Source organism: Haplochromis burtoni, unplaced genomic scaffold, assembly GCF_018398535.1.
Source record: "Haplochromis burtoni strain Fernald_Lab_line unplaced genomic scaffold, NCSU_Asbu1 Contig_128, whole genome shotgun sequence".
Lineage (NCBI taxonomy): Eukaryota > Metazoa > Chordata > Actinopteri > Cichliformes > Cichlidae > Haplochromis > Haplochromis burtoni.
This window is the reverse complement of record NW_024582489.1, coordinates 1615390-1640214: the sequence shown is the minus strand read 5'-3', so window position 1 is coordinate 1640214 and position 24825 is coordinate 1615390. Positions and strand designations below refer to the sequence as shown.

Sequence of the window (24825 nt, the reverse complement as noted above, 5' to 3'; positions counted from 1 at the left end):
CTGAATGCACAACATATCAAAGCAAAACTGTGCTACAGCTGCAGAAGACCTCACTGGCGACCTAGTTAAGATTCTGCTTTGTATTAATTAACAATTCAGGCTGCTGCTGGTGGCAGTAGCAAAGGAACATTGTTTAAATTCAACAGTCTGAGTTTTGTTGCTGACCATGTCATTCATTTCTAATCATAGTGTACCCATCTTCTAATATTTGCTTTCACCAGGATAATGCACCATGTTACAAAGTTCAAACCATCTCAAACTCTTGTCTTGAAAATGGCAACGTTGTGCTCAAATGACCTCTGCAGACCCCATTTCTCAGTCCAATAGAGCACCTTTGAAATGTGGTTGAATGGGAGATTCACATCATGGATTTGTAGATGACAAATTTGCAGCAAGTGTAATGCTTTCATGTCAATCTGGAACAAAATCTTTGTGGAATGTTTTTAGCCTCCTTTTGATCTATGCCACAAGAATTAACCCAGTACTAGCAAGCTGTAACTACTGGTCAGTAAGTGCAAAACACTAACAAATGGCTGAATCTGCTTTGATCCATCAGAACAACTCAAGACTTTCCATGACTCAAAAAAAATGAACATAATAAAGTCTAAGACACGGAGACTTAGAAAATATTCTTTTTTCATGTGAGCTGTTAGTGTTTCTGCCTTAGGGAGCACTCTCTTGAAAGAGAGAATCAGAGATTGCAACCCCTTTAAGTACTCCCCTACTTAAGTCAGCAAAAAGGAGGTATTGTTCTTGGTCTGCGTGTGGGTCAGCCACCGTTGCCATCCTAGACGGTTGTGGGGGCTAACTCCAGTCAGATGACTGGGCAGCATTCAAACCCGCTGTTCCGCCTGAGAGACTCAGCAGAGAAATGAAGTGAAGCACTTATGCGCGCAAAAAAAAAAAGAAAAAAAGACAGAAGAATACAGAAAATTACTATTAGAACGTGAGATGAAAAACAGAGTGTATAGAAGGAGGTTTGAAAGATCACAACAGTAAATTACATTGGCAGAAAAACAATGACATCCATTCTCTTTCCAACCAGTGTATCTACCCTGCAGAAAGCAAAGCTGTAACACACTGGCTGTTCTGTCTGTCTCTGTGTGTGTTATTGACTTTTGCTGCCGTCAGCATTTTGATTTGTCTTGCCAAGGTGAGAACTTGTCCACTTCACTGTTGGCTCCATTTCTAATCTCCTTCATCTCACACAATGTCCCCCATCACTTTAACTTACACCCTCTCAAATGTATTAATCACACCTGACGGAAAGGCTTCAAGCACCAGGAGTATTTAACAATAGAAACCTATTAGCTACAGTCCCACACGCCAACACAAATCCCTAGCCTAATGAGGACACACACATGATCTTTCTCTTCATATTTAGCTAAAACACAAAGCAAAAAACACAAAGCAAAGATGAAATCCAGCACAAAGAGACTTCAGCCATCACCACAGTGATTTGACTTTAGAAACATGAAGCAGTAGAAACTAACTGCTCATCACTCTCTTTGTTACCTGTTAAAGATCAGAGTCTGGATACTGCGCTGAGGTTGGCATTCATTCAGCTTTAACATCACTCTGGGTTCTTGGCTAGCTTAGTGTTAACATGCTGTCTATGTAGGTGTAAGTATAAACTGGTTGTTTCTGTCCTCAATATAGTTTGCACTTTATCACTGTGCCCTTTTGTGTAAAAAAATAAATAAAACTAATGTCCATATGGACGATGTGGGCTGTGCCACTATTTACCTTCTCCAACACATACAGAGATCAGCTGATTGTCATGTAAGTGGAACCGATAAACAGGATTGATAGGCAAGCAGACTAACAATTCCAAGGAATTGAACTACTGGGAACTGTGAAAGGCCAGTGACAGGTGACGTGAGATTTGTGTAATTTTAATGCAGAATTACTTGCACAACATTTCCAATAGGACACATTAATCAGTTTGTTTGTCATCCAAGAGCTATTATAATTTTCAGACTACTTAGTATTTATATTTTTAGATATTATTTTACACATCTCATTATAATAATATTTTACTGGGTATATGAATTGTCTTTTCAGCAGTATTTCAGCATCCATTCTATATACTTTTAGCACCTGCAACTTGAATGCAAAAGCAGACATACAATCCAATCCAAATGACAGAAGTTGAATTGTCAGTGCGTTATTATTTTTAGTAATTCCTAAGTAAATCAAATGGCGTAATTATAAATAATTTGCGTCAAAGATGCAATGAAAGTAGTGTAAGTAGTTAAATGATTCTTGGTCCACTAAAGCACAAATCTGCTCAAGTACTCTGTGTCAGACAATAAAAAAAATAAAATAAAAAAAAAAATCACGTAAATTTTGTTAACGTTATTTTGTTTTATAATCATCGGCCACTGGCAAACGGTTGAACGGTTAACCATAAAGGTCAAAAACTAGCAATTTCTTTGACTGTGTAGTCTCTTCAGTCACGTTAAAAGAAAAAAAAAAAAAAAGAAGTAAACAACAAAAAGCTGAACTGCCAGTGTTCACCAGCATTATCACAAGTCATGTAGCTATGGATGCACATGATTCGCCGACTAAACCATTGAAGCTTATTGAAGTTATCCCCACTGGTTGGCACCAACAACACTAGCTGGTTACAATAAACTTTATTTTACTCCGATTTACAACAGCTGTTAACTCTGGAGTTATGTGGGAACCTTCACTAGCTTTGGTTCCAGCCTGGACAGCTCATGAAGAACTGCAGCCCCAACAGACAATAGCCCCTTCTCTGCTCTCAGGGGTCCAACAAATATGAAACACCGTTGAAGCAGCAAGGAAAAGAGCCCTCATCTGGCTTCAGAAGTGCAAGTTTGTTGACAAGTTGGCCGTCTTAAATGTCGGCCTTTAAGATGGAGGTGGGAGCTTCAGTCCTGCTGAAGTCATGTGCCCTCAAAAAAAGAATTAATTCTAATTACTGCTGTAAAATATAGCCACCAACCACACTCTCCACTAGACTGCTGTTAAAAACTGACTAGAGCTCATGACTGGATGAGGATGCCCTTTCATTACAGTCCTGTCTTCACTTCAGTCATAATAGTACTCCATCTAAATTTTGATACTTCTGTAAAGCTGTATCTGGATATTCGACGAATCTATTTTTCATCTCATTCAACATTTTTAACTTAAATTTAGCAATTATTTCATTTCAGCTCAAAACATTCAGTTATCAGCATTCACACTGCAGTTTCTTCAGAAAATGCATTTTCTAGTTTACATTTGTGCTTCACCTACAGAAAGTATCTGGATCTGAATTTGTTAAGTCCTCCTGGATGTCACTTCCACCACTGGGTAAGAAAGCAGTCTTGTAAATTTCTACAGTACATTATGTGCACTCCAATGAACACCGTGTCCTTGGAAAAGAGTTATTGTGCAGAGTCGCAGTGGAGCAAGTGTGTGTAAACATTTCCTGAGGGAAGGTGGGGTCTGAGGGTAGAGAGGGTCTCATGCTCACTACATAGTATTTTCACACATTCATTAGAGACAGAGAAGGGATGAGAGAGATTGAGATATTTTAGCACTAGTGTACAAAATAAAAAAGAAAGTTGTGCAAGGAGATTTACATCAAACACCTCAAAAACAAGCAAACAGACAAGAAAAGTACACAAAAACTTAAAAGGAAATACATAAGCAATAACACAAAGAGACAAATGCAGAAGAGACATCAGTATCAGAGCTACAGCTGTTGCCTGTGTTTCTGCATGCCTTGGTCTTTTATTCTATTTTATAGCACTCCCTCCAGTGCTGCTGGTACATGTATGGAGGGAGTGGTGATGAGGAGGTGCACAGGAATAAGAAGTAGGGAGGGGAAGGACTGCTCCAAACAACATAGTCAGAAACCAAATTAAAAGTTACTGGTATGCAGAAGTTAATGGTGGGCATAGAACAAAACACACACACACGAGAGGAAAAGCACACAAACAATAAGAGAAATGCTCTCCGTGTCTAGAAACACAGCAAAAACAAAAATGCAGACAAATAAGGAAAAACATGTGAAAACAAGTGCTCCCCGATACTGTGTGGGAGCAATGGACTTCATTAGATAAGCAAGAACATTACAGATAGACAAGCACAAACTTGTTTTGACCCTTAAAAAAACATTTTGTTAAATGTGCATACTGTATCAAGTATGCGCAGTCGTGTGTTGATTTCCCAGTTCAACGCCCGACTGGCTGGACCTTTGCTGCATGTCATTGCTCCGTTTCCTAATATTTCCAATCCATTTCCACCTTGAATACAAATTAAAAAATTACTATGCAGCATTTATCTAGATCCTGGGAATTCTAATATTCTGTTTAAACCCTTGCTGAAATGGTGGTTATCTCAGCAGCTAACAGCTCCAAAGATGATAGATGAGGGGCAAAGACATTTAGCTACCTTGATATTTCAGGTTTCAAGACAAGACAGAGAAATGATCTCTGCTCTGACTTAGCAAATCTGCTCAACCAAGCAATCAAGGAGCATGTCCCTCACACTTAATCACTGATTGCTGCCATAGATAAGGTTGTGAGCAAAATCAAAGGGGAAAAAAGCACCCAGGTTACTAACTAATATCAACAGAGGTGAATTAAAAGCTGCAGGATTTATGATTAAAAAGATGTTGTGCTATAAAAGACAAGGCTGTGGGTAGAGATTTACTCCTTATTAAACATGGTGAACACCATCATCAACATCAAGTGGGAGCAAAGAAAAGCCAAATATATCCTCTACAGAATTTGGTCACTTATGTTTACAAGATGACATGTAAGCAATCACTCTCAAATTATTTTCTTTATTTCTAATCGTCACACGGATGCTTATCCCAAGACCTCTTTTGTTAAATAAGTTCATGATAATGTGGCTTCTTATGCATACCACTGTTAAAGCCAAGTGCAACACCAGTATGCCAAAAATATACAGGGAATTCAGCTTTATCTTTACCAAGTCTTTCAATAAACTGTCTGTTTTGACAAAGCAATACAGCTGAATGTTTAAGCTAGTGTGGAAGAGCAGAGTACAACATCCCCATCCCCCCACTCGCCTAACCAATAAGTCATTATAGTCTCAATCACTAAATTCAGGCCCTCTGTTAAGTGTCATGGTTGGCATTTTGGAGATTAGGACACTGTTAACAAGACCTGAAGGCTTAAAAAAAAGCTTTTTGCTGCTAATTGACAGCTGAGGTTGACAGTTTAGTCTGCTCCTGCTTTCTCTTGGTGCTAGACTTGCCCTGTCTCAGGCTTCCAACACATTTGTTTGAGTAAACAGTGATTTCTGTGATCCAGACAAGCCGTTCTACTGTGCTTGTCAGTAATTTAAAAAAAAAAAAAACTGACAGGAAAATGTCACAGTATTTAGTAGAGCTGGGCGATAGAACGATAACGATATGTATCGCGATATAACTTTTACTCGATAGAGAAATTAAGCTATCGCGATAGACCTCGCTGCTCCTGTCCTCTTAAAAAAAATTAATTAATTAAAGGTCAGCCAATCCAAATTAAGTAGCGCAGAGCCGAACCAATCACAGCCGCAGCGTCACGTCGCGTGACTTGTTACGTACAGCACAAGTGCCAAGCCGCACGTGTGTTTGTTTGGGAAGCAGCCAGCGGGTAATGGAGGAAATGAGTGTGCCGACTAGAAAAATCAACCGAGCGTGACCGAAGAGAAAACAGATGATGGTTCCAACGCCGGAGAGATTGTCGAACGGAAGAGCCAAAGAAGTTCCGTAGTGTGAAGGTATTTCGGCTATTTCAAGTCTGACAAAAAACAGAGTAGCGTGCACTGTAAATTGTGCCGAAAGCAAGTCTGGAAATACAATAAACTGGTGCATGCGTCACACTGCGCCACGTTATTGTTTCGGTGAAATGAATTTCTACAATACTGTTACTGTTAATTCTACTCTCTGCAGTGTTTAAATGCTTACATATACACACAGTTACTGTCCCTCCACACATACGACTCAGTTCTGCTTCTATGCGCCATCTTTGTTTACCCTTTCCCACCCAGGCTGACTTCTGATTGGCCAACATTTCTACACGGATAGGAATATAGCGCCACCTGCTGCTTTGGCATGTTCCTAGCAGCGTTTTCCTTCGTTTTTGGCTTTTATGTGTGGACGGGATTTTTTTTTAAAAACGAAAACGGAAAATCTCCGTTTTCAAAAATACCCGTGTACGTGTGGACGTAGCCTCAGTCTCTGACTGGAAGCGCTAATTCGTCATTCGGCTTTTGTCAGACTAAAGTAACTGTTTGAAAAGCTAAGCTATACAACAAGGAGAGATTGAGAATTTCCTTTTAGTTCTCAGTTTATTTGATATTGACAAAAGTTAGTCAGTTTTGTCTGTTCTTCTGTAAAACAAACTAAGATTTATTTTTAGAATTAATATTTTGTTTCTAAGTGGAATTGACAATTTAGTAGTCTGTTTCGTTTGTTCTATTTTGAAACTTAAACGCTTTAGCGGCTGCCTTTTGTGTAGTTTGCAATATTTGCCTTTATTTATCTGAAAAAGTCTCATGTTCCTTAAGTACATCTACCCTGTTGAACTTGAAATAAATATTTAAATAAAACAAGCTGCTGATTATTTCACATTTTACTTGTGAGCAACGGCACATTTAAATCTTACAAATATAGTTATTTGGCTTATATCGTGATAGATATCGTTATCGCCTGAAATGAAAAAAACATATCGTGATATGAAAAAAATCTCATATCGCCCAGCTCTAGTATTTAGGTAAGGTTAATGTTTGCATTTGATTACAACAAATGCCTTTTTTTTACTACAAAGTAACCAGAATAAGTTCTGCTCTGTTACTTCTGTTCTACAGTGCACAGCCAGCAGGGTATCTTGGAACAAGAAAAACTGCAGGAAATTATAAATCAATTGCTTAACCTGAACAACTGGAAGAATTGCAACAGGTACAGGCACAAAACTCTTTAGAGGGAGAGTTCACCAATAAGATGAATTCAAAGCATTCTTCACTCAGGCACTGAATGTGAGGACTATTCAAAAACAAAAACCTGCTACTTCACTTCCACACCTCAACTGTCTTGGAGCTACAAAGAACAAAGGAAGAGCAGACAATTTCCAGAGCCGGCACTTCAAATAACATACTTGAGGCACTAGGAATTATTTTGCCCTCAGTATACTGCAATTTAATGCAACTACAAAAACATCCATTACTTTTAAACTCAGTTTAAAAAAAATCTAGCAACTTTCGATTCAAGCTTCAGGCAACTGAAACCTCAACCAGCATGTAATTGGAAGGGTTTCCTTGGTACAGGTTATCAGTCAATATGCTAGTACATTCAAAGCACAAAGTTTAGCTGCCTTTGTACTGATGAGAGAGACTCACAAGCCCTTTTCATAAGTTTTTTAAAACTACATGTGCAACACCATGAAAGTCTCCCAGAAATAAAGAGAATTTTATTGATACTACCCCAGTACTCTTTTTGTGATTGCTTATAAAGGTTTTTAGCATGAAGTCAAACATTTTCTTAATTTCTAAGTCTGAAAACATTTCTTTACAATCTAGACTTGCACAACTCCAAAACTTGCAAAACTTATTAATTACTTTAACTGATTTCCATGAGAGTTATGAAGTGGAAAATATGAGTGTCTCGACAAAATGTTTACATAATCTGCCTTTTTCTCTGCTGGCTTCAATCTAAACTATAAATTATTCTTTTGTATATTTACCCAAGTTTCAAAGTAGCAAAGCATTAAACTACTTTGATATTGTCTGGGTAGGTATTCAGCTTTTAATTTTAGCTTTCTGATATGTCTGTTTTTCTTCTTTATTTTTAATGTGGAAATGTGTAGTAACTGTTAATGTCACTCACTATACTAATCATCTCATTTCAGCTCATGTTATTGTTGCTAACTTAGTGTATTTTTGTGGCCCTTAAGCAACTTTTTTTCTGAAAACAAAGAACCTACTGACTACTGTTTTTGAGACGTGTGTACAAGATGGCCTTCAGTGTCTGAAAAGTTAAGTCAAGGCAAAAGTGCCTTAAGCTTGAATTTTTGTCTAATGGCCAGCAAGGCATGACTGAACTGGTTGCAAAAGGAAGTCCAGTTGTATGTAGACCTACCGGAAAATGACCTCCCTTCTTCTGGAAACTTAAAACTCAGGAATCAAGGACAACCCAGGTTAATCTTTAAGGCAGGCCTACATATGAATGGTTTTACTATATTTAAACTCAAATGAGGGCCTGAAGAACAGGTACACATAACAGACCCTGTATAAAAAAAAGAACTGTTTGCACAAGCGCAGTTTGGTGGTTTGTTACCGACCACACTGTGCAACATGTGAAACAAAAAATAAAGGCATCCTGCTGCTTCGGTTTCCCGCCAGTCTCCTTAACTTGTACAACTCAAACCAGACACATTTTTCTTCACCAAGTCACATCTAGTGCACATCCAATTTCTGTTACTTGTCAGTTTCCTGCAACTTAAGTATGAAAACAGAAATTACATCATTATTAATAAATGCAGCATCTAAAAATACAGGAGATCTATTCTCATTCGTAGCTGCACAACATAACATTGCTGCAGTCAAAGCCTCTACCACCACCCACAAAAGGTCAGAACGGATCGACCCACAGAGAGCCCACAATATGAGCGTGGGCTTTAGTACCAGACTTAGTTTGAGCTACTCTTACTGGGACAAATGAACAACCTGAATAACTATCATGAACATGGCATGCTATTATATAAGACGTAAAGCAAGAATTTTTAATTTAGCTGTGTTTCTAAGGGAAGGTGAGAAGCTATTTGTTACACCAGATAAAGGAATAGTTCACTTATATAAGGAACATCCAATACAATAAATGATGTTATCAATTACAGCTGCCTCTGGTCGAGAGAGAAATCAGCCAGATTTAAGAGCTCTCATTTTTTTGCAGTTTATTTTCTGTCTGATCAACAAATCTCTGATAAATTGTTCATGTTTCTTACTGGCCATCTCGCAATTACAAGAAGAGTCTACTTCACTCTTACAGCTGTATGCATCTCGTCTGCTGCATAGGACTGTGAGACTTAGAGCTCTGATAATTTCTTTCCCATGTATTCACACCTGGACAGCCACTGTACAAGCCCTAGAGACATTTGGTGTTGTAAAATGAGCTGGGTAATTAATGGCCGTCCCATTCTTCAAGCTTTTGGACAGACCTTACTAATTTCATGCGAAGCTGTGTAAAATCACTTGATGTTGAAGCCAAGCCTCGAGTGCCTGCACACACATGTAATTATCATCTTTTAATACAATTAAAAGGCTTTCTCACCTACTTAGAAGCAGCTGTCGTATGAAAGTCCTGACTAACATAATGCAACAATCATACAAAGTAATCCAATTATTGACTTTACTGCACATTCTTTAACAAAATGTTGGTTCAGAGCCAATGCAACATGCACATAATCTGCAACTTTTGAGTAGGCCTGCAAATTTTTTAGAAGATACTTAAGTCCAGCCCAATATCATACACATCAAAATCCATCAATTCTCAGCCTTCCCAACAATCTGACGTAAAACAAAGTACAAACAAATTGGCTACAGACACTGTGCTTTCTCGCCTAACTCCAGCAGCAAAGAGGAAACAGGAAAAGACAATTGTTTGCGTGTGTGCAGAAGAAGAAACGACACTCTTTGCAGAGACAGAGACACAGCAGATTTGGCACACAGAGAGGATTCCACTGAAACTCCTTTGACCCACATAGTGTGTTGAATTTCACCTGTCTAACTTGTTTACACATACTGGCTTTGCTTGCAAAGACTGACACAGCAACTTCAGCACAACAGCAGCATAAAGAAATGCTTTAGGTTTGATATGGAAAAAGGCAAAAACTGTATAAGACAAGCTACTGAAGATAAACCTACCACCTATATGCATATCTGGTTTCTGCAGAGAATGTTTGTAACAAAGAAAATATGACTAATCAAAAAACAAAGGTTATTCTGCCTTTTAGCTGACTTGTTGTTATATTGTGGACATTGCTACCCTACAACAACCTAGAACTACCTCTCTTGGTGGAAGGCTAAATAAAAAAATCTTTGGAAAAGATCTAGAGTTGATTACTTAGCCAGCATTTATTAAGCTAAATGCGAAAGGTAAAAACCGGGAAACCAGTGTTGACAGGTTACATGCGTTAGAGGAAATTATTCCCAGCTAGCAGCTAAAAATAAAGCTGTGCCAGTAAAGAAGATTGGACAGAGAGTGGAACACATGGAAGCCAGATGTCCAACAGGCGGTGCAGAGAATTAAATCCATATTATTTCAGGTGTAAGCCCAACACCTTCACTAGTCTTTGGATGATTTATTTTCTGATTGGCCAAATCAATTCAAGCCTGAGAGTTCTTTATAGTTAGTCAGTTATGTTGCTGTTTGCATATTTCTGCACCACATAAAAATGGATAGGTGCAAATGTTAAGGAACACAGACATACTGCCAGTTCCTACTTAACGTCCAAGTGCCAATGTTCAAAATAGCACCCCCAAATTCTCCAGGTCCATTGGTTGCAATTTCACAGTGCTGTGTTGTAGACAGTGGTAGTAGCGTCATTCACACATGACAACTGGCTGCCTTGTACGTCAGAGGTGCGGCAAAAAGGCACGGCCTGAGGCACTCCTCCAGTTTGCTTGCACAAGTCTGCATGACGAGACCGTGATCATGCATGCACAAAAGAGATACAAGTCTGACACTCACACCTGAGCCTGTGTCTTAAATTACTAAAAAAACAAACAAAAAAACAAAAAAAACAAAAAAAAAAAAAACAGACAAGCCCAAAGGTTTAAAATTCCACCCAAACCCTTTTTAGGCAAACTAAAGGTCCAGTACAAGATCAGATAGAAAAAGTGAGTGAGTTATAATCTGTGTACTCACTTTGGAACTGAGATTAGTATGCAATACAAGCATACCTGGTCTTAGCCCACAACTGATGTGCCATCATATACATACGGTGCAATGAAAGTGGACATACTTGAAAGTGGCCACTGCAACAAGGCCTGAGCAAGTAATCCAAGATAACCAAAACCAATCAGGACCTATAATCTGTCGATTATTCTTTTTTTTGTTGTTGTTGGTTTGCTTTTTCTGTTAATACTTCCTTTAGTCTGTGTTCATGTACTATCCCCATTAAAAAAAACAAAAAACAAAAAAAAAACCAAAAAACCCCCAAAACATAGTACCGTATTTCCCGGACTACAAAGCGCACCTAAATATTAGCCGCACAAGCTAAAATCAGGGGAAAATCCTGTTTTGTACATACATTAGCCGCACCTGACCAAAAGCCGCAGGTGTTTCAATGTTGACTTATCATATGTAAGAGAATATGCACAAAGGGAATTGTCAGGAAAGAGATGGCTGTTTGGAGACATCACTTTTATTAATATTTTGAAAAACAAGTTATGGGTACATATTTGCACATGTAGTACATAACAGTAGCCTACAGCACACCAGAAAAATAGATTCGGACTACCTTTTAGGCTCAGGTGCAGTGACACAGCTTTAACAAGAAGAAAAGTCAGTCATTCACCACCATCTTCCTGCACACTAAAACCACCAAAGTCCTCTTCTCCAGTGTCGGATACAAACAGGCTCAGGATGGCTTCGTCATCCACTCTTCTTCTCTCCTTCGTTGTCACTTTCAAAACCAAAGAAATCCTCATTGTCAGTGTCAGAGTCGAACACCCTCAGAAGGGCCGTGGCGGTGTCCTCCTCTCCATCATGCAGCAGTCCAGCCCTTCAAAATCCGTTGGTGATCGTGGATGTTTTCACACTTTTCCACGCTGTCAGAATCCACCGGTGGAGTTGGGCATAACTTGCTTTTTGGGCATAACTTGCAAGTTTATCGCCGCTCATCATCCACGACTCCCGCTGAACGCGTACCGCTACTTTGAAGTTTGTTTTTCGCGCTACTTCGTACGGCACTACGTTGCCTGGCGGACGGACATGTGACTAACATACCACTCTTGAACCCCGATCCTTCCGCCAGGCAACATAGTGCCGTACAACAGCGGAACACACAAAACAAATCGTCTTACGATATGACAAAAATCACGGACAATCCATAGAAAAGCCGCACCTGACTAAAAGCCGCAGGGTTCAAAGCTTGTGCAAAAAGTAGCGGCTTATAGCCCGACATTTACGGTAAGTGTGTAATGCGACTGCCCTGTCCAGCCTGCAACATAGAAGCATTACAGAAGACAACCCAGACACCAAGAAGACTGCACAAATGCTGTACCAAAGAAAAATACTGTGCTGTTTGTCACAATCATCACAATCTGATACCCTACAACTTCTTCTTCTTGCCCAAATAAATGTTTATTTCATAGGCTGCTGTTTTGACATAGTCAAGGAGACTCACCATGCATTGCAAATGTGCATCAGCAGGAATGGTCAGAACAGCCCTTTAGGGAGTGACCTAAAAACTGCAGGAATGTTGTGCACGGTTTGTTTTTTAAGTAAGTATGTGTTCTTACTTTTTGATTGCGCCACATACTTGAATCTCTAGAGGCCTGATATACATGTTCACCTATTCTGGAAATTATCACATTATATAACCGTTTCTTTACCAGCTCTCTCTGTGAACTTGTCATTTGGAGTTCTGCTCTGTCCCAGGTTCTAACTTCACCTGGCCAAAGACTTTTCTGTGGAAAACCTGCAATGGATTCCTAAAAAGAAAAACACAAATAACCCACACAATACCTGAGCTCACATTTCACATCACTGCAGTACAAAGACATTGAGTGTGTTAGGATTTCTTGAACATTACTACAGACTATGCAACTCTGTAACTGCTGCTAGAATACAGCAGAATATAAAAAAATCTTATAGAATTATATCGTTCAACACTGAGATCCAAATGGAAAAATTAAAAAATTTAAAAAACGTATATTAAACTAAATCTGCCAGACTTTTTTGGAGAGAGCAGCATGTGCTGAAAGGCAAAACAAAGGGATTAGAATGAAACACAATGATCATTTTATGTTTGTTATCCTCTTTTAATACTAGACAACAAATTTGGAATTCATTTTTGACCTTTCACTACATGCAGATTCCATGCCTTTAGCAATACATGCCCATCAACAGCCCTTCTCTTAATCTTTTCGGTATGACACCAGAAAAACAAAACAACAACAAAACAGTGAAGCCATTCTAAACTCACACCCAGATGACAAAGGATTGAGCCTGCCAGAGAGAAAGCTGCTGAACCAGATGGACAGTTATGAGGGAATGACAGTTGTATGATCCAGTTTTCTATGAGGCAGCATTTTGTGCATTTGTGTACAGACAGAGAAAGCAATACTTCAATTCCAGCCTCCTCGTGTGTTAAGAGAAACAACATTAGGGAGGGAAGGGCAAGGAATTCCTGTTTGATGAGGACGGAAAGTGAGGATCAGAAAACAACACCATTCGAACCAGTATGCCATTTCTGCCATTTATAAGCATTCATCTGTTGTTTTTTTCTTTAAGACACAGTGCAGATTGGCAGAGTGTCAAAGGCCAGGATTCAGCACAAAACAAACACAGACAAGCACACTTACATAGCATAGACAGAGTAAATGCATAATAGATGAATATACAAACTAAAGACAGCCTAAAGGGCTGACTTTATCAGGTGTTGTCTTATCACATCACACATAAAGATCTGTGTAATGGGAGCTGAAAAAAAAAACCACTGCAGAAAAAAAGCATTAATTTTGAACCAATGTGATTGTTACATAGATTTATTAAGGTGTCCGTTCTGCTGATATGTAAACGTACCAAATTCTTCTGTGAATAGCAAATTCTGCATCCATGTTGTCATTCTAACATCGCAAATGTCCAAGATGTGCATTCACATGCACAAGCTTCAAGGACAGAATTGGTAGAATTTAAATGGTTTCAAACAATTTATGCAATGATGCTGTTCATTTTTCATTTATTGAATTTGCATCTTAAAATAACTGCAATGACTTTTCATGCATGCTAAAAAGCTACACCAGTATTTTCAGCTTTAAATCTGTTCCTTGTTGTTTTTTTTAATTAATATTTATTCTTTCTCCAAATAATAGTCCTGAATCACTATGTATCTTACGATTTTATGAGAAACTGGATGTTAATGACACCTAATAAACCAGATTTAGTGATGTCAACTCGACTGATTTAACACCTAAATTTTCACAGCTATTTGCTTCCAACAGAATGAAAAAGTACATCTGCACACCTAACTAAACAAATTTGGCACATCACAAGATATAAAAACACTGTTATCACACAGTCCAATTATTACAAAGTGTTACGCTTGGATCAGAAAAAGAATTCAGTTGTTAAAACTTCAGCTCTGCTGCTCATGTAAACTGAACTAACTTGCAGGTTTCCAGAGCCTTTGTTCATGCTCTACACTGAAAGCTCTGCTTATTAGTTTGTAACTTGGTCTAGAGCCACAACAAATAACATTTCATGGGTCACAGAGCCTCTAATAATATGGTGCCAAGTGGGCCTTAGGTCTGACACCGAACAACACGTAGGCTAAAGAGTTTAATTGCTTCCAGGATAATCAATTGTACATTACCTGCATTGTTTATTGACTGTATTGCAATTAGCAAGCTTTAACTTAATTTCACAGCTGAATTATAATAAGGCTGTTACAAATTTCCCTTGTGGTAGCCAGTCTAGAACTGTACCTCTACAGTTGTGCTGTAATAGTAAGAGTTAAAATTTAGAACTTGTTTAGTAATATCGGAAGTCACAGCGACTGAACCATCTTAGACTATATGCTTCATATGCTTCCAATGTGACCTAGTGCTTTGTGTTCACAATGCATTGCTGAAAAGGCCGCCTGCACTTAAGCTAATCTAGCTAGTCAAAAAAGAGAATAGAGAATAGACAGGCAGAAATGGAGGAAGGTGGGGAAGCTATGCATCATGCTGGGAAGTTCAGAAATCTCAAGATATGATGTAGTATTTGCTCAGGCCTTAATGGAGAGTACAAACATCCCTCGGGTCTTAACTGAGCAAGACAAAAAGGGGGGGAAAAAAAAAAAAAAAACAGTTCTAGGAATATTACTCAACTCAGAACAAAATGATAATTATATATTTTACAACTTCCTTTATTTTGTTTCAGACACTGTCAACAAAATGAAGTTTCTGAGTAGACATGTTTACAGTAAAACTCATAATGACTATATTTTACTTTTAAAACATCACGGCTTTGCTGTCCCTCAGCAAACTCCTTGAAATCAAAGTGTTTCCAAGAAGCTCATTTAGTTTTACTCTCCTGTCTTGGCTTGAAATAGACTAGTCACAGCCTGGCGGGAAGTGACTTTGGGCTTTGAGGGAAGGATGGAGGTGTGTCGCCATAATGGAAAGAGGTGGCAAAATAAGAGAATCATCGCACACACAAAAATAAAAAATAAAATAAAAAAATACTGAAGACATGGAAGCCTTCATTGAAAATATGAGTCACACACAGCCCTATTTTAGCACTCTATCACAGCATTAGCTCTAAATGGTGAATGTCGATACTTTTGGGTTAATTCTTTTTTTTTTTCCCTTATTTTTCTCCTTTTGGGTTAATTCTAAAAGCTGAAGTGCCACAAGAAAGTGAAAAGTGACATCAGCCCCTGAGAACCCCAAGAGCACATTTCACATTGACTGCATGATGTTCACTCCTTTCACAAGTTTACTTTCTGGCAGTAGTAAACCAGATATCAGTTCCTTTTGTAATATTCAACACCAACCTCAAATGTCCTTCCCTCTACTTTTACAGCCGTAACTCTCACTGCTTACAGATGAAGCTCCAGGCTCTGTGAGCTCATTTCACTTTTATCTTTATGACAGATGAAATAAGACAGGAACCCAGTGAACCTGACACTAGATCTGTAGAAGGGTCCGGCGGACAGTGGCTCTATTGTGACACTGTGCACGCTACTAACAGTGCCTGAGGAGCCTTTGTTGACATTCAGATAAGATACCTCAGGAAGATATGAGAAGCAGGACTAACGCTTAAAAAAATATTAATTAAACTGAATACTGGCAGGCTTTTTGGCAATAACGAAGAAAAATAGTGTGAAAATATTTAAAGAGGGTGCCTTTCTGGTAATTTACTTGTATTTGCTCCCAGCTTCAGTTCAATGAGTAAAGGGAGATCATTTAGTCTGGCTGGGCACATTTCACTACCTGCCTTTTCTGAAACAACGATACATTTCAAAGTCTATCTTTTCGTTTTTATGTCCTTCATGCACTTTATGTTATTACATTCTGCAAATTTTTTCCTTTAGAATTTGCTTTCCTAACTCTTGTTATTTCCTGCTGTCACACAGTAAGAGCTCCATACGTATACACTGTTGTGTAAATAAAATTAGGGGGGTTGTCAGGTTACTTGTAGTGTGGGAACACCACAAGTATGTAGACCATTCAGCAGTAAACCACAAGTCGCTCCTGCTGCTGCCTCATACACATAATCTCAGCCTTTACATGTGGGGAGTAGCTAGGAGGTTATTACATGGTCAATTTTCATTAGTTTTGGAAGAATGAACAGAAATCTCCTCCATGAAATCAGAGTGTGTTACAGCACCCTCTTCATAACACTAAAATACAGAAGGCCAACGGTTACACAAATTATTGCCAAAAGGCAATAATTTGATGAATATATTTTTGGGGTGCACTAACACCATATGGCAGATAAATGAAAAAGCACATAAGTGCAACCAATGTAAAAGTTAGTCCAGCACCCTTCTGAGTGCTCATCACGGTAACTCTTCAAAATCACCAGGTGTTCACTATCACTACCAGCATCAACATTACTATGCAGTAGTGTCTGTCATGTCAACCAAAGAAAATGGGCAGATCTAAAAGCTTGTCATCTTGTGAGCTGACTTACAACCACAATCCTCAAAGTGTGCCCTGTGGGTCTTGAGCAGGATAATGCATCCACAGTTCATATCACACTGGGACAGCAGAACGTGTCTAAGGGAGCATTTTCATACATTTAAACTGCTCTTTATATTAACTAAACTACTGCAACATTGACAAATTTATGTGCTGGCATGAAATAATACCCCCTATGGGGGACAAAATTAACAAAAACAAACCGTTTCTGCACAGAAACTTCACAAAAACTAAAAGCACAAAAATGTGGTTTATATCTATGAAAGCCACTGAGAATTGATTCATTTTTAATTATTTTTTTGCTGAGTGCTTTCTCAGTCCTGCTCAAATGTCCTTCAAATGTCATAAAACGTGACACTAAAATTTAAACTTCCCAAAAGTGCGGGTTGATGCGTGCTGTTGTATATGGCATGTATGAAAAATGAAAAAAATAAAATCCACATGTGACAGTCTTAAACAATTTTTCAGTCTTTTTCAACAGCAATTATATACAAGATAATTATCATTATCACTGCTTATCACATTTTGTTTAAGAGTCCACTGCTCCAACTCTTCAGTCCAATCACTTCCAACAGGACTTCACTAACCTCGAGTGCTTGTCCATGTCTAAATCAAAAGCACAATCAGCTGGACCTTTGGAACCTACCTAAAGTACATGATAACTGTCTTTGATAAAAAGTCAACCCCACACTAGAGTGATCTAGATACATTACTGTGCATTGTATCTTTCATCAAGGTACAAAAAACTTGGCTAACTGGGTGAGACCTTGCCCTGATGGAGTCCAGCATAAGATATTCATGACCAGTTAACAATCAGCACGATTGCCTGGCAAAAAGGAGGGAAAAGAAAGAAATTATCTTAAAAAAAATATCAACACATCTAAATTAAACTGGTCATGGAAATGGGTGCAAGAAATCTGCAAATTGTTTTAAACTGATCAAATCAATGGTAACATTGATTTGATCAGTCATGAATGTTGTGATAGAAAACTGACTTTCTGGGTGGCTCCCTGATAAATTGCAACCGGGGTGTTAATAAAACAATTAAAATACAGCTGAATACGAGACAGTAATGTTTGTGCTCAGTAAGCTTCCTGTTTTTCTGCTTTTGTTAACCCCCCCCCCCCCCCCTCCCTTCTCGGATCACCAACCGTTGCTTGGTCTGGCCTACATTTTTGCAGGAAAAAATAAATAGGATAGTCACCAGCTTAGCCTTTAAGTGTATGTGAATATGGCACAAACAAACTGAGATCGTAAGGCTAGTAGTAAGCTTAACACAATTTGTCATCTTCTCAGGAGGCAGTCACCTGTGTAACTATGCCAAATGCCATCAGTGCTGGGAGCAAACACCAGCTTGTAGGTCTGTTTATTAAACGGCATCCTTTGTCCACAGCAGATGAAAAAGTGTGTGAGTCATGGTTAGTTCATGATAGAATTTTTTTTAAATGAAAAGAGGGAAAAAAAAAACTGCACTGTACAAATATGTATAAAAAGAACTAGACTGCAAATTAGACCTGGTAATACTGGAACAGTTAACAGCAATAAATTGAAACGAGTACTTCAGTTAAAATAAATGAGCATAACATTACATTTATTGTATATCCATATCACATATGGACAATAAAAAGCGAAAACATATTTCCTTGTAACTTTCAACACTAAAATATTTAAAGGTGGTGCAATAGGTGGCGTCGTGTCCTTCATTAGCTTCCCTAAACATGTTTTCACTGGGTAAACAGGAACCTGCTGTGGTAAAAATGGCACACCTCAAGGTGTGGTGGGACTCCGTCACAATAGTGCATACAGTACATACCCTTGTCTATACTGTATATGGTACGCCTCTGTGGGGGTAAAGCCAGATAAAGCTGTTTAGTTATACAAGTAATTAAAGTACTGATCTTCTAGTTTGAAAATGGGGCGGGATTGCAGGTGTTGCCTAAGCACTAAACAGACAGCAGTGTGAACCTGCAAGAGTTGTCAGGCTTTGAAGAAAGGAACAAAAGAACATTCCTCTCTAAGACCAGTGCTCTGGCACGCCTTCCATACATCAGTGTCAACATCTACTCGATAATGTTGAAGAATATGTGGGAAATTTAGCAGCATGACAGGACATGTGGACAGAGTCAACTGCTCCATATGGAGCTGAGGGACAAATTCTGTTAAAAAGCCTTCTAAGAATAAATTCCAGCAAACCACAGTATGCTGACATGTTCATGCAGGCGCAACAGACACGCAGAACTAACTCAATCACACATTCAAACATGTAGAAAAAAAATAAACAAAAATTACCATGTCTCCAGGGGTCCTTTGGCTCCACTGCTCCAGAGATGATATCCTCATCAGAGGGAAATGTCACCCTTTTGCCACTTTTGTGTTTAGTGTCCCCCTCTTGCACTGAGGGATACAATCCAGCTGGATCTGTGGCAGAAGCTTCTATGCTGCATGTCTGGCTTGCATCAGCCTGGCTTTCTGTCGTGCTGCCAGCTGGGACATCCTGAGGAGTGGACACTGAGTCTAAATTACTGTCTGACAGTGATCTAACATTTACAGATTCAGCCTCCAGCACCCCACTCTCATCGAGACTCAGATCCACACCTATGTCCATGTCCCCACCATAATCCCCTTCTTCAAGAACAAGCTTTGCAGGATTATTGTCCTTATCTTCCTTCATTTTCTCCTCGTCCTGCTCACTATTAGAAAAGATAAAATCAGTCGGGTTCACGACCGCTGGTGGGTCCTGGGCACTATTCTTTCCATTTCCATTGACCTCATCAATTTCCACTGTGTTTTGTGCCTGCTGGTTGTTCTCCTCTGCTGTCTGAAGGTTGTCAGTGAGCTGAGGCATCAGGTAAGTTTCAGAGGCCTCCGTAGGAACAATGCTTTGTTTTTCTATGTTGCTGTCAGTCATCAATTCGGAGATCCGAGGGATAACCCCTTCTGTATTGTTAGTAGTGTTGTGATCATCGTCCACGTTGTTTTTCATCTTGACATTGCACAAATCTAGACACTGCTCTTCGATATTCATGCTTTCATTTCCAGTAAAACTCAGCCTTTAACTGTGCCGAACAGCTGGGATCTCGGGTTAAACAGTGACTAGGAACCAAATGACATGGATAAGGCTGCCTTTGCCCTGGCTCATAACAATACACGCAGATAAATACCTATCTTGACGTTTTATTTACCAACTTCTATACAAGTGCTGATTTTTTTACATCAGGGGGTGATTGAATAGATGTCGATAAACCCCAATTCAAAGGTGGCTGCAGTGCATACTTAAAAATCGGCCAAATAAAGTGCAATTTCACACAACTATCAATAATAGAAATATGCTATACCTGCGTGAAATAGATACTGTTACAGTAATAATTCATAGTCGTAGAGAACTTCGCTCAACTATGACTCGGGCAGGTATACAATTCAATAATTCTTACCAACCGTGTCCTATTATTCGACGAAAGGCTCCCCGGTCTTCAACACATTGCCAGTAGTATTTAAGAAGAGCAGGACAATCAATTGAAACAAACAAGTCACTCAGGGTGCCTCCATTACGCTAGCAAAGTGAGATTACTGCCCGACAACAAACCCAATTCATCTGCATGAATTAATGCAAGCTAACGTTCGCTAGCGGGCTAAAGTTGTTGACCAACAATGACATCCAGGCCCGTGTGCGGTCGCATGCCCGCTTTTTTGCGTGACCCCGTCTGTTTCTCCCCGAGAAAGTCCATTTTCCGTGTCAAGACGAATATAATCCGACTGTAGCTCCGTCTCACCCTCTGCCGTGCAGCAACTCTGCTCGCATCACAGCCCTCGACCAGCGGCAGCCAGGAAAAAAACAGGCGTCACACTCCGAGCAGCAATGAGCGTGTTTGTGTTGCTAACATTAGCACGAGGGAACTGTGCCGGGTTACACGTGCCGGTACCTACGCTGTTAGTTATTAGGAGTTAATGTATAAAATATTCCGACCGCCCGGATTTCGTAAGCGCCTCTCTCTCCGTGAAAAGGCAGGCTCAACCTGTTCTCCTCTAGCGTTATCCTTCGCTAGCTTGTTGAAGTCCAACAACTGTTTGTTGTTCACACGTCTTACGTCAGCACGTCGTTAGGGTACGTCCACCAGACGCAACGTTACAAGAGCAGCACGTGTATAACGTCTGTGTCTATAGAGGGCTGCAAAACGACAATATTTTAAAGTTTGAGTGGAAAATCCTCATGTCTTGTTAACGAGTGTTTTGCTTAAAAATTCCCATCCAAATAGAATGTTTGATTTTTTTTAATAGTGCATATATTGTTTTCCCTTCCATTTCAAACTATACAAATGCAAGGATTCCTTGAAGTTAGTAGACAGGAAAAACTCAAGGATACTGAGAATCTTGATTCAAGGGAACGTGGGAGTACTTTGTTTTATGTCAGCCAGCCCAACATACTATCTGCAATCAACAAGGATGTCGACAGGCAGTCAGTTTTTTGTATTTTTTAAGGTGAGTTTAGTTTCTGGGGCAAGAATTTAGCCCACAACATGTACAGCACAAACACACCAAACTACACCAGGAAACAGTCATTTAGGAATACCATCGTCCAGCAGATGCACCAATGACTTAGTCTAATCACCATTCTGGTTATTTCTAGGTTAACTATAATGAACTGGAGTGAGCCTTGAACCCCAGATCTTAGCAGGAAGCAATTATGAAATAATTCATCCACACTCACTTCATGTGTAGTCATCAAGGCTAATTTTACACACCAGGTTTCTAATTTAGATGATTTATTCCAACCTTCAACTGGACTTGTAAACTAGGTAGGTGTCCCTTTTGACATACCCCACCCCACCATGAAAAGATGCTGGGTAAAACTGTCACAGTTGTCTGAGTATTTCACAAAACTTGAGTAGTGTTAAGCTAAAAGACATCCAAGAATGTAGTGTTGAAACTTATTTTGCACGACTTCCAGAGGTCCTGTGGAGGAGCTAAATCAGTACGCTGTACACGGCAGAGTACGAGTAAGGTCCCTTTTGTTCAGAGGATGAACCCTTCTTGGCTACGGGAAGTAGGAAATGAAGCACACTTCCTTAGCATTCAGAGAAATTTGCACTACTCTATCCAGCTGCCATCAAGACATCTGGTTCCCTGGCTGTCAAGGTTTTAACAAACAAAAACACCCCACACAACCAGTACTACTTCCAGTTGGATAGCTCAAAAAGTTTGAAGACAAGCATAATTTAGAAACTCACTTTATTATCATTAAAACCCTTTCTGAAAGTGGTACCATTTATAATTAAAACTCTTGTGACTGGACATCTTTAGCAGATTTGTCATCCTTTGGCGTTTTTGTCTTCTTCGGCAGGAGGCTTGCCTGGATATTTGGGATCACACCACCATCTGAGATTGTGACCCCTGCCAGCAGCTTGTTGAGTTCGTCATCATTTTTCACTGCCAGCAAGATGTGCCGGGGAGCAATGCGTGACTTCTTGTTGTCACGGCTGGCGTGTCCCGCCAGCTCCAGGAGTTCAGCACAGAGATACTCCAGGACAGAAGACATGTACACAGAGGCGCCAACTCCAATCCGCTGAGCGTAGTTGCCTTTCCTGAGCAACCTGTGAATGCGGCCCACCGGGAAACTAATTCCAGCTCTGGAAGACCGGGAAACTGCAGATTTTGGTTTGGGTGCAGCCTTCTTTCCCCGGCCAGACATCTTGAACCCAAGTTTGAAGAAGACCAGTAACTAAAATGACCAAGAAGAGAATTCAGTGAGTTTTAAGTCAAATTAATATTCAGCAGTGGTGCATGAGATGCTGTTTGAAACAAAGGTAGCAACATGTGTGGACACTAGAGTTACTATAATCTTCAAATGCACAGTTTATCAAATTAGATTATGCCACTTGAGAGGGGGCGAGGAGGAGCCCAAACACCAACATTTAATTCACAGCTAAACACTCACCAGTACTTGTAAAACAGCAGCTGTCCACTGAATAGACAGGATACTCCTTTTATAGGAGCAGGGAAGGGCTTGTTGATTAATGGCACCTGGGTACTCTTTTTCACCTGTGTGAGCTGATTGTTAGGGTCAAATGATGGCAACATAAAAATACTGCTTAATCTACAGTTAGGGCATAGGACTGGTGGTGAAGTTAGCAGAACATGTTGATATATAACATTTAAATTGGTAGTAGTGAGTGAGTGAGTGGGGGAAAGAGGCCTTGCAAAAAAAAAAAAAAAAAAAATTAAGTTAAGTTAAGCTTCAGGTGCAATGAATGAGCATACCTCCAACCAAAAGTTGTATAAAACAGGCAGTGCTGGTGTGCTGGTAAAACAACAACAACAACAACAAAACATTATGCAGTTTCACCAAACAGACCATGAGCTTGAAGTATTTATATATTTACGAAACTTGTGTGATTGCTACATTATAATTCATCCAGTATTTCAGTACTGAGGACTATTAATTATGAGCAGAAACATTCAATATGCCTAACATTTTCTGACTTACTAATGCACAAAACTATTCCCTGAACAAAATGCTCATGAACCACTCTCACTCTTGCTGATTTTATTTATTCATTTTTGTAGAGCACTTACATTTTGCACAGTAGGGTGCTTGTGCTTGATGCACAATGGAAGTCACATGTGCCAGAAGTTAAAAACAGTTACAGTATACTGTATACACACCCACTGGTCACTTTGTTAGGTACTGTAGGCTAATACTGGGTTAGACTCCCTTTTTCCTTTAGATATGCCTTAATTCTTCATGGCATAGTTTATCAGTGTGCTGCAAACATGATAGCATTGCACAGTTGCTCAAGAATGTTTAGCTGTGAATATTCCATTCCTTCACATCCCAAAGGTGCTAAACTGGACTGGGATCTGATGACTGGAGGTTATTTGAGTGCAGTAAACTCATTATCATGTTCACAAAACCAGTTTAAGATGATGTGACACGGTGGACAAAGCCAGAAAAAGATACACCTTCATCACAAAACCATGGACCTGGTACTAAGGGGCCCCAAGTGTAACAAGAAAATATCCCCAACACCATTAACATACAGTGGGGCAAAAAAGTATTTAGTCAGCCACCGATTGTGCAAGTTCCCCCACCTAAAATGATGACAGAGGTCAGTAATTTGCACCAGAAAAATGGTATTAGGTTTCATTTGGAGGAAGAGAAAGAGACATCCTGATTGTGGTGTGGTCATGGAATGGAAACGCTAAAAACACATCTTATAAACATCCTTCACACTCCATTTGAATTCATTTATTTAGGAAGCTGTTCAGGAACTGAAGGCTGGGAGGGCTGACTCTATAACATCACCCACAATGGTAACAAAAGCTGGAGGAAGTGTGAGTATATCCATTATATCAACATATAGGCAAAAAAGCAAGAATGTTAAGAAAACCATGCATCACTCACAACCTGACAAAACTGCTGTGCAGCTGCAAAAGATCAATGTTAAGATTTTGAAAATAAGACAATTTAAAGCAAATAAAATGTTTGAAACAGCCAGAATCTGTAGGGTACAATAAATAATTTAAATCATCATTTAATGCTCCTCATTCCTCAGGAGAAATCCGAGTTTTACTGCTATGAGTATAACTTCAAGGTCAGTAAACCCATACGTTCAGTCATTACCGCCCAACCTGGGCATATTATTTTAAATAACTATATATTTCATAACAGCAGCATCTTGGTGGCTATTTCATTTTCTAAATCAGTATAGATCTAATTCACAGTGATTCCTGAATCCTTTCTGTTTGCTGCTTGGTAGATGTTCTCATGCATATACATGCCTCGGATGTCTGTGCCACTGGTACCTTATTAATGAGGGCCTTACAGAGTAAGTCGTAAATCCTTTGCTCTTACTGGAGCATATCTTTGCTTGCATTTAGTTTTAAATGACTAATACACTGCAGTTATCTTTCACCAACATAAATATGTGTCATCTACTAGTGATATGTCCC

At 39.3% G+C, this 24825-nt stretch overlaps 2 protein-coding genes across 2 annotated transcripts in view; both read right to left on the bottom strand.

The window, feature by feature from the left end:
• Positions 1 to 20972, bottom strand: part of ppp1r37 (protein phosphatase 1, regulatory subunit 37) — a 47383-nt gene extending 26411 nt beyond the window's left edge. Inside the window, exon 1 of the mRNA XM_005929933.3 lies at positions 19168 to 20972. Within this exon, the coding sequence (XP_005929995.1) occupies positions 19168 to 19903 (736 nt within the window). The 5' untranslated portion in view covers positions 19904 to 20972. The remainder of the gene's footprint in view (positions 1 to 19167) is intronic.
• A 1115-nt stretch (positions 20973 to 22087) lies between these two features.
• On the bottom strand, positions 22088 to 22917 carry LOC102290216 (late histone H2A.2.2). Its single transcript, XM_005929934.3, has 2 exons — positions 22811 to 22917; positions 22088 to 22594 (listed from the first exon to the last, which is right to left on the bottom strand). The coding sequence occupies exon 2, from the start codon at positions 22562 to 22564 to the stop codon at positions 22148 to 22150; it is 417 nt and encodes a 138-aa protein (XP_005929996.1). The 5' UTR covers positions 22565 to 22594; positions 22811 to 22917; the 3' UTR covers positions 22088 to 22147.
• Positions 22918 to 24825: the final 1908 nt, after the last annotated feature.